Source organism: Chaetura pelagica, unplaced genomic scaffold, assembly GCF_000747805.2.
Source record: "Chaetura pelagica isolate M959 unplaced genomic scaffold, ChaPel_1.0 scaffold963, whole genome shotgun sequence".
Taxonomy (NCBI): Eukaryota; Metazoa; Chordata; class Aves; order Apodiformes; family Apodidae; genus Chaetura; species Chaetura pelagica.
In genome coordinates, this window is record NW_009952705.1 from 28,225 (window position 1) to 36,531 (window position 8,307).

An 8,307-nucleotide genomic window follows, 5' to 3' on the forward strand; every position below is an offset into this window, starting at 1 on the left:
ATGCTTTAAAGTCCTCAGCAGTAAGGATAGGACAATCTATTAGACAATTACCAGATGCAATACCAAGTAATAATTTAGGAGTATTTACTAAACATTCATGCTAATTTTATGCTTTATGGAATTTAATACATAATTAAGTACTGATGTATCTAAAGTTAATAATTAGTGACACATCATGACAGTGACTAATGGCATTAATTAAATATGAAATAGAAATGCTTCCCAGTATTCTCCTACAGTTCACCAGAACAAAGAATAATGTGAAAGAAAATAATGTTTTCTCTCTTCTAAGCCAGGGTACAAACAGCAGTGCTTCCATCTCTAGCAATTACTGCATAAAGCATAGAAGCACTTCAAAACTTTTGTCAAAATTGTGTGAAAAAGGCACATGTAGACTTGTCAGCAGGCTACTTTGATTACTGCTAAATAAATTTTCATTTTGTTTGTAAGAATGCATACATTACAGTTACACAAATTCTTGCCAAATCTCTTCTTTACAGTTAGTTCTTCACTGCAGATAGTTTAAGGATTTACTCGGTGTGGCTTTGCAGATACTTCTTGTACCTTTTTTAATTGAAGTAATTTTCACTGATTTATAGGAGAAAAAAAGAGAACAAAAACAAAACAAGAAAAAGGAAAATCCCATGAAATGCAAAAACCTACAAATCAGTTTTCAATTTTGTACAGTTATAAAGTTACACTACATGTGCTGTGATTGCATTACTGAATGTAAATATGATTCTAAAATACTAGTATTGCGTGACAGTTGGGAGGGTTTTCTTTTCAACAAACCTGTATTTTGCACAGATCTTAAGGACTTACTAAATTCTTTGAGGGAACCACTCTGTAAGGGACATAAGAAACTATTAAAAAACATCTCCTTAGTAGGGTACTGTTTCTGTGATTTGCCAGTAATGTGGAGTCACAATCTTATTTTCTTACAAAAACAGCTTTTTGAAGGTGACCTGAAATTTTGAAGGTGAATGTGTTGCCCTTTTTTTAGGTTGCTTTCTCCCAACTGCCCTTTCAAGCAGAAAGGAAGCAAATACTTCCAAGGTGAAAGCATGCAATTTCTCTGCTCTTAAGAAAATAAAATAGTCATAAATTCAATTTTTTTAAGGAAAGCTTGCCTAAAATCCTTTTGGAAAGAATCCAAAGTTCACAATCAGAATTTTCTTTGGCTAGAAGAAAAAAAATAATTCTATTGGCTATTCTGCTTTTTTCAGCAACTGAGTCAGACTGAAATATTACTATTGAGTCTGCAGAACTGTATTTTCCTATACATGCCATAAAAAGATATTAAAAAGTCAAAATTATTTGGAAAATGCAGTCAGAGTTATCCAATTTGTGTGCAGTCATACTTTTTTTTTGTACATCTAACCCTGAAAAACTTGGAAGTTCTTCACCGCTTTCATGTTGATACACAGTTAATAAGTTAATAAAATAAGAAAACCACTGTAAGATTTTTGGTTTTGACAAATGAAGGCCACCAACTGGAATTCTTAGGTACAAACCATCCTTATTAGGACTTGAGACATAACTTGTTTGCAGCAGATCAGTTATCAGAAATTATTATACGGACTTTCAGGAGTAGTTTGTTTTGAGCAGGGTTTGTATGTCATTAAAGAGATACATTCCTTTTGAAAGAGCAAACTTGCTAAAGTCAGTCTGAGAAGAGCCTCACTACCTGGAATTTAAGTCCTTCTGATTTGCAAAATGGGCACATAAGTAATGTATACTCAAGCCCCATGATACCCATCTACATTATCCCAAGACGCAACTCTGCACATCACTACTAGCCCTGTATTTCATCTAAAAATCCATCTGCCTTGGTGGTAAGCAACACAGAAATTTGTCCAGGAAGACCCACATTCATACTTTCTACTTAATATTAAGGAGCTAATAAAGCTGTAGATTGTGATGTATCCACAATTATTATGTGCAGCCTGGGAGGGGGAAATCAAAGGAAGGTGTTCCCATGATGGGCATACCCAGTATTCCTCCTGTAAAAAAAGAGCATCAGGTCACCCCACAACAGAAGCACAGACAGAACTGCTGTTTTGAAATACAGCTTCAACACTGTAGACAGCAGTAATGCTGCTACTATTACCTGTAGTGGTAAACAAATTCATAATGCGCATTTTACTGTTTGGATGGGCTACGATGTACCAGATTTGTACAGTACAAGTAGCCAGTTTGCTGAACAGTGCATTTCCCTGTCAAACTGAAGATTTATGTTCAAGCTAATTCAAAGTGTACATCCCTGCTGTTTCAGAATTCTTTTGGTTGTGGGTAGGCTTACAGTCAACAAGCCTCTTCAAGCTATCTTGGTTTTCCACAGTCACGTTAATTATTTTCTGTTTCTGCTTGCCTTTATTCAAGCTATAAAAAATAAAACACAACACTTGACATTTCAAAACATCTTCTGGCTAATGAAATTATATTTGTAAGGCAAATATGTATACATATAGTTGCAAATGCCTGCAGTCAAAGAAACTCCATTGCAAGACAGAGAGAAGCTGATGCAAAAAATCAATACAGGCATTTCTGTTCACTTTATCAACAATTATAAAGGCACACTTTTCACAGAAGAAATCAGCTTCACAAAGAACAACTTTGCAGAGAACAGGCTAGAAGAATCCCAGAGTGACCTTGAAGTTTATATGCTTTGTCTTCAGCTGTGTTGTGGTAGCACTTGTGACAAATCACTGCTAATACGCAGGAAGGCACTCCCACCAATATAAAATTGATAGTGAAGACTTGTCAAAAAACGCATCTTAAAAAAAGGACAGTTTTTCTGTTCTGACTTGACAGTGTCCTGTAATGAAAGACTGCATTTAAATTTGTCACTTGTTCACAAGCACTTCAGTTTACATTTCAAAGGCTTTTAATATTGTTCCCAAGCGTTTGATACATTTACAGCGTTGCAGGCAGCCAACCAGAAGTCTGCTAGAAGCACTGCTACCAAGATCAGTATAGGCTAACAGCTGCTGTGACTGGCTTTGTTTTCAGGAAAAGGAAGCAAGTTTAATGGTTGGGGAAACGGTAAAAAGAGGCAGTTATCTGACAGAACTTCATAACAGACTCATCCTAGTAGGAATTACTTCATAACCAGCACATTTTATATTAGTTTTAGCCCTGCAACTGCTGAATGAAGGTAGGAACATGGATTTGCAGGGAACTCCGTTAACTGCAAAAAGGACCCACAGCATAAACCAGCCCAAAATAATGACTCCATTTCACCACTGATCCTCACTACAAAGTATTCAAGAGCAGCAACAGGTGCCCTACAACTACTGCACAGGAAACATGGTTTGTTGTTGTTTTTTTCCTGCCAAATTTTAACAGGAATGCATCTTCCCTACAACTCTACAACTTCTTTCCAGATAACATGTAGCAATTGCAACTGCCTTAAACCAGCTGAAATAGGGAAACAATGTCACTGCTCAGGACTGAGTCCTGACTGTTAATGACATTTAAGGGAAGTTTGATGGGCAGATGACTTTCATGCCATTCTGGGGCCTCTTAATATTCCAAAGTGCAATACTATGTTATTTTATGCTAAGGCTGGATTTTCAGAAAAGGTATGTTGAATGCCATACAGCAAGTGCACAACCCTCTAAGCAGCACTATGTTTTGAGAAAAATTCTGACAGCTATCAGAAAAATATCTGGAGATACCAGTTATGCATACAGGAAGGAGAAGTTGTATTTTGTTAATGAACAAAAGCGTATTCTGCTCATCAGTTTAGTTTCGGGTTCTACACAACTGGTGGCAGATCAAGGCAAGGCAAACTAGTGCTTGGAACTTTTCCCACCCTCCCACCTCTGTGGTTGTTTTGTTTTGTTTTTTGTTAAAAACAAGACCACTCAACTCTTGACTGAACAGCCACTTGTAGATTTAAGAAAGTGAACAGTATGCACCACACAAACTTTTATCCCGATGTGTTGAAGATTCCATTAGCTGGACGCTCTGCTTCTCTGCGCATTTATCCCAAAGACCTGGTGTCTGCAGGATCTTTATGACTAGTTCCTCAAAGGCATGTTGCACTCCATCTTGTGTCTTGGCACTGGTCTCTGGTGGAGGGGGAAGAAGTATTTTATCTTATTTGCAGGGAGCATTCCATCTTGTAATAAGTTCTTGTGGGACCAGAGAAAAGAATTTTTTTAATGAATGAACCTCCTCCTCCATTCTCCCTTAAAGGCAAAATTAAGTCTCATATGATAGTCCCATATGATAAATACATCTCAGTCTGAAGCATCTCATTTTTCCACCTAAAAAATCCACAACTCCCCATTCTCTCCATAATGGAGAAACAGAAATTGTTCTCAGGTTGTGACAGTAAGTCTACAAGATAATTATTCCACAACTAAGCTAGGAAACAAAGAATGCAGAGGGAATTACATGTTTTCCCTTATATATTTGTTCCAGGTTCTTCTGAAAATCTTTCCAAGTCACTTACCTAGAAAGGTACTTAAAATATATATATATTCCCCATCATTAAATCTTCACATGGTACATTTCATTGTTGGTCTAAGAATATTGTCTTTTATGTAGCTGCAACAGAAACCTGAAAACAAAAGGGAGATCTACCCAAGGTCCTTGCTGACATTGGTCAGAAGAATTCCGGTCTTCTAGGTTCTGCATTAAAAATTCTGCTAGTTTCAAGAGAATACAAAATTCATGCCCTACACAGTATCTAAAGTAAATCTCTTTCAGAGAAACATACTTCTAATTGCAATCAATGCAGAGCATCTCTGAAAAAAAGTTAAAATCTACATCCATGTATACACACTAATGCAGCAAAAGGAACCCAGATTAATTAGGTACTAAAAATAAGTAAATCAGCCTGAACTATAACTGTACACTTCAGTCATGCTTAGGAACATCAAAATAAACAAGTTTTTTTTGTATAGAACTACATACCTATAAAAAGCAGTGAGTGTTTCTTAGCAAACTGCAGTCCTTCTCTTCTCTCTACTTCACGATCAGGCTGCAGAAGTGAATTAAGAACATAACTAAAATAAGCTACACTTGCTACTAAAGGAATTCCCTGGAAAACCACTACTGCAGAGGTGAAGTTTTGCTGAAAAGAAAAAAAGTCTATAAAACCATGTAGTAATCAGCAACTAGATTTTCCCACTCTACAGACAGCTTACTGCTAGGCAAGCTGTTAAGGGATCAAAGGGAACAGCAGCAATATCAAATCAGTAGGAAATTAATGCGTTGCTATCTTCTGAATTAACTAGGAGCAAGATATATGCCAGAAATGAGGTTTCAGGAGTCAAATAGCTGAGAAGGCATATCAAACAACCGAAAATTGACAGATTTGGAAGGTGGCAGAAGAGAACCTAGTTCAGGATAGCCATCCTGGAAACCTCTTGTAGAAGAAAGGCAAGAATGAAACATTTGATTATACAACAGGCATCTAACATATGTCAAAACACTCCAAAAACAGAGAGCAACCAGTGAACCTCAGACCTACACAGATGCACACTCTATAGCTGAATTCTCCTTTCCCACCACCTGCCCAAAATAGCCTGGTCAAAAAGGAAGCAGCAGTTTTTGCTGTTGCACTGCAGTTAACTTCAATGGTGTACAACAGTTTTTAGGCAGAACCTTTCACTATCTTAAGAGAATCTCTCTCATCAATTATATCTCTCCAGGAGAGCCTCCACTGAAATCTTAAAACAAGCTCTGCTTGAAAAATGACATAGTAATTGGAGCTTACCTAACCTAGGTTCCTCAGTTACAGAACGAATCACCTCCTCGCACAACAGATGTATTAGTTTCAGCACTTAGCTCACATTTATACTGTCTATCACAACCAAGTCACCTGAGGAAGGGTGTATGAGGATGCATTTCTAAACTGACCTGATCAGTTTTATTGCCAACTAACATCTTCACAGTGTTGCTTTTGGCGGTATACATTTCCATCTCATTCAGCCAGCTCTCTAGTCCTACGAAAGTGTCTTTTCTTGTAACATCATACACTGGTAACAGAGGAAAAGGAGCTTAACAGCTGTAGATTCTTCAACAATATTTACTTAATTATGGCAGAACTTATTTCCTACTAGCTAACTATTGTTGTGTCCCTCCCAACAAAAAATAAAAAGCAGTTAGGGAATTACAGTAAAATGTACCAACCATATCCCTCTTCCCAGAGCTGGAACACAATGGCTGTGCCACTCAAAGTCACTAGGTATTACAGAACACAAGCATCCCTGCAATAGGATCTGTGACCGAAAATTGACCTTACCAGTTTAAGTCTTATACCTGTTACTAGTTCTGAACTGGGCCACACAATATTTTAAAATAGGTATTTTGTCACTTCATTTAACTGATAACTGCATGCATACAGTGCTGCTCAAAATGCAGATTCTGAGTAAAAATTGAATTCTGGTAACTTCATAACTGCATTCACTTAGGTTTAAAATGCTGCATAATAGTCAGAATGTTTTGTACAGCAAATAGTTTTGATGTACCAGTCATGTTTTTGGGGAAAAAAGTAAAAATATCATGGGGGGGGGGGAAATATGAAAAAAACAAATCATAAAACCCAATTTGTCTTATTACCAGAAACTCACCAAAGCAATAATTACAAAAGTAATAACTGATCCACTGAACAGCCTGCAGCATGCCATCTCTGTATTTTTAATTTCAAATATTTCAAAGAAGCATTATTTCCTGCCAGTGGTTTTGCATACTCAGTATTTGAGCTAATGATGCAGTAATGTAAAAACTGTAAATGTTCCTCTGATTCTCTCAGACAACCTCTTTTTGTAAAGACATGCACATTTAGGTATTAATAAAGACCACATCTTTTGTAATCATGTTTTTCTTCCATATACTTCCTACCTAAAACAACCCCTTGAGCTCCTCGGTAATAACTGGGAGTCAGTGTTCTAAAGCACTCCTGTCCTGCGGTGTCCTACAGAAGGGAAAAAAAACCAAAACACCACACACAGGAAAATCAAATATGTTCAGAACAAAAAAGGTGGTTTAAACTGCACAAGACAAACAAAGTTAATTTTTTCCTGACCAGTAAGGCTCTGTGAAACATAAGACAACAGAATGAGGGAAGCAGTCAGAAAACAGCAGCAGCAGGAAACTGATAAGGAGGGGTAAACAAGAATGGAGGGGACTTGATTGAAAGTTACACCAGAAGTACAGGCAGTACTCACAGTAAGGTGAGTGATACAACGAGAAAGCCAATGGGACTCAAGAGAAATACATAAACTACTATTGCTGCAAGCCAAGCAGCTATGTTTAATCAGATAACAATCACCTGAAGTGAATGAGGTGAGACACTGCAGGAAAGGAGACATAATGGTTCAAAACTCTCCCTTTGCTTCCCCACAGCAGGAAAGGAGCATCCAGTTAAAAAAAAACTACTTAAAGTTTGCTAAGGCTCTAAGCAGATAAATTTAAATTCAGTAGTTACATTCAATTACTACTGAATAATGTCACACATTCTCACAAATCTTCAAAAATAGCTCCTCAGCGCAACATTAAAAACTCTGCGGAACAAACAAGGAGGCAAAATAACTAAATAAATATGATTTTTACACAAAAAAATAATTTATGTACAGATTACAATAGAGAGACTAACAGTTATGTTGTAATTTAGTTCTTCCTTGTTAAAAAAAAAATAATCACACTAAAATTGGCAATATATGTTTACTTAATTCAGGTCATCATTACTAATGTGCATTTGCATCGTTAAATATACAATCTCAAGGTGCGGGAGACTTCAGCAAGAGGCGGGGAAAGGAAGAGGAAAAAAACCACAAAAAGAAGCTCCTGAAGCGTTCACATCCGTCCAGAACAAAACCTACCCATATTGCAAGCTGTACTGCACGGCCGTCTACCACCATTTTCTTCACTTTAAAATCAACACCTAAGACGTAATAAGGGAAGGCTTGCCAGGATGACCTGGCGAATGCCCGCCCCGCAGCCGCCCCTTCCCCAAAACAAAACACCGCGCCCGCCGCTCCCCTCCCCTTCCCGCCCGCCACTGCCTCTCGTTAGCGGGACCCAAACGAAGACGAGCGAAAACATCTCCAGCGGGTGAATTCCGGGCTCACCGATGGTGGGTTTCAGGCATGGTTCAAACGTTCCGTCAGTGAACCTCAGCAGGAGGCTGTGGGGAAAGAAACCGAGAACTCAGCCCGGAACCGAGAGCCCGCACCCGAGCGCACGGCCCGCAAAGCCCGCACCTGGACTTCCCCACGGCGCTGTCTCCGACCAGAATAAGCTTCAGAGTGAGGCCTGCAGCGTCCATTCCCCGCTGCACGGATCGGAACC

The 8,307-nt window shown here is 38.3% G+C and overlaps 1 protein-coding gene across 1 annotated transcript; it reads right to left on the minus strand.

Moving 5' to 3' along the window:
• Positions 1 to 3,867: 3,867 nt before the first annotated feature.
• Positions 3,868 to 8,284, minus strand: LOC104385638 (ras-related protein Rab-18-B-like). Its single transcript, XM_009994117.1, has 7 exons — positions 8,220 to 8,284; positions 8,088 to 8,143; positions 7,839 to 7,900; positions 6,859 to 6,931; positions 5,875 to 5,993; positions 4,927 to 4,993; positions 3,868 to 4,076 (listed from the first exon to the last, which is right to left on the minus strand). Exons 1-7 carry the CDS (start codon positions 8,282 to 8,284, stop codon positions 3,901 to 3,903), a joined length of 618 nt encoding a protein of 205 aa, XP_009992419.1. The 3' UTR covers positions 3,868 to 3,900.
• Between the last annotated feature and the right edge of the window lie 23 nt (positions 8,285 to 8,307).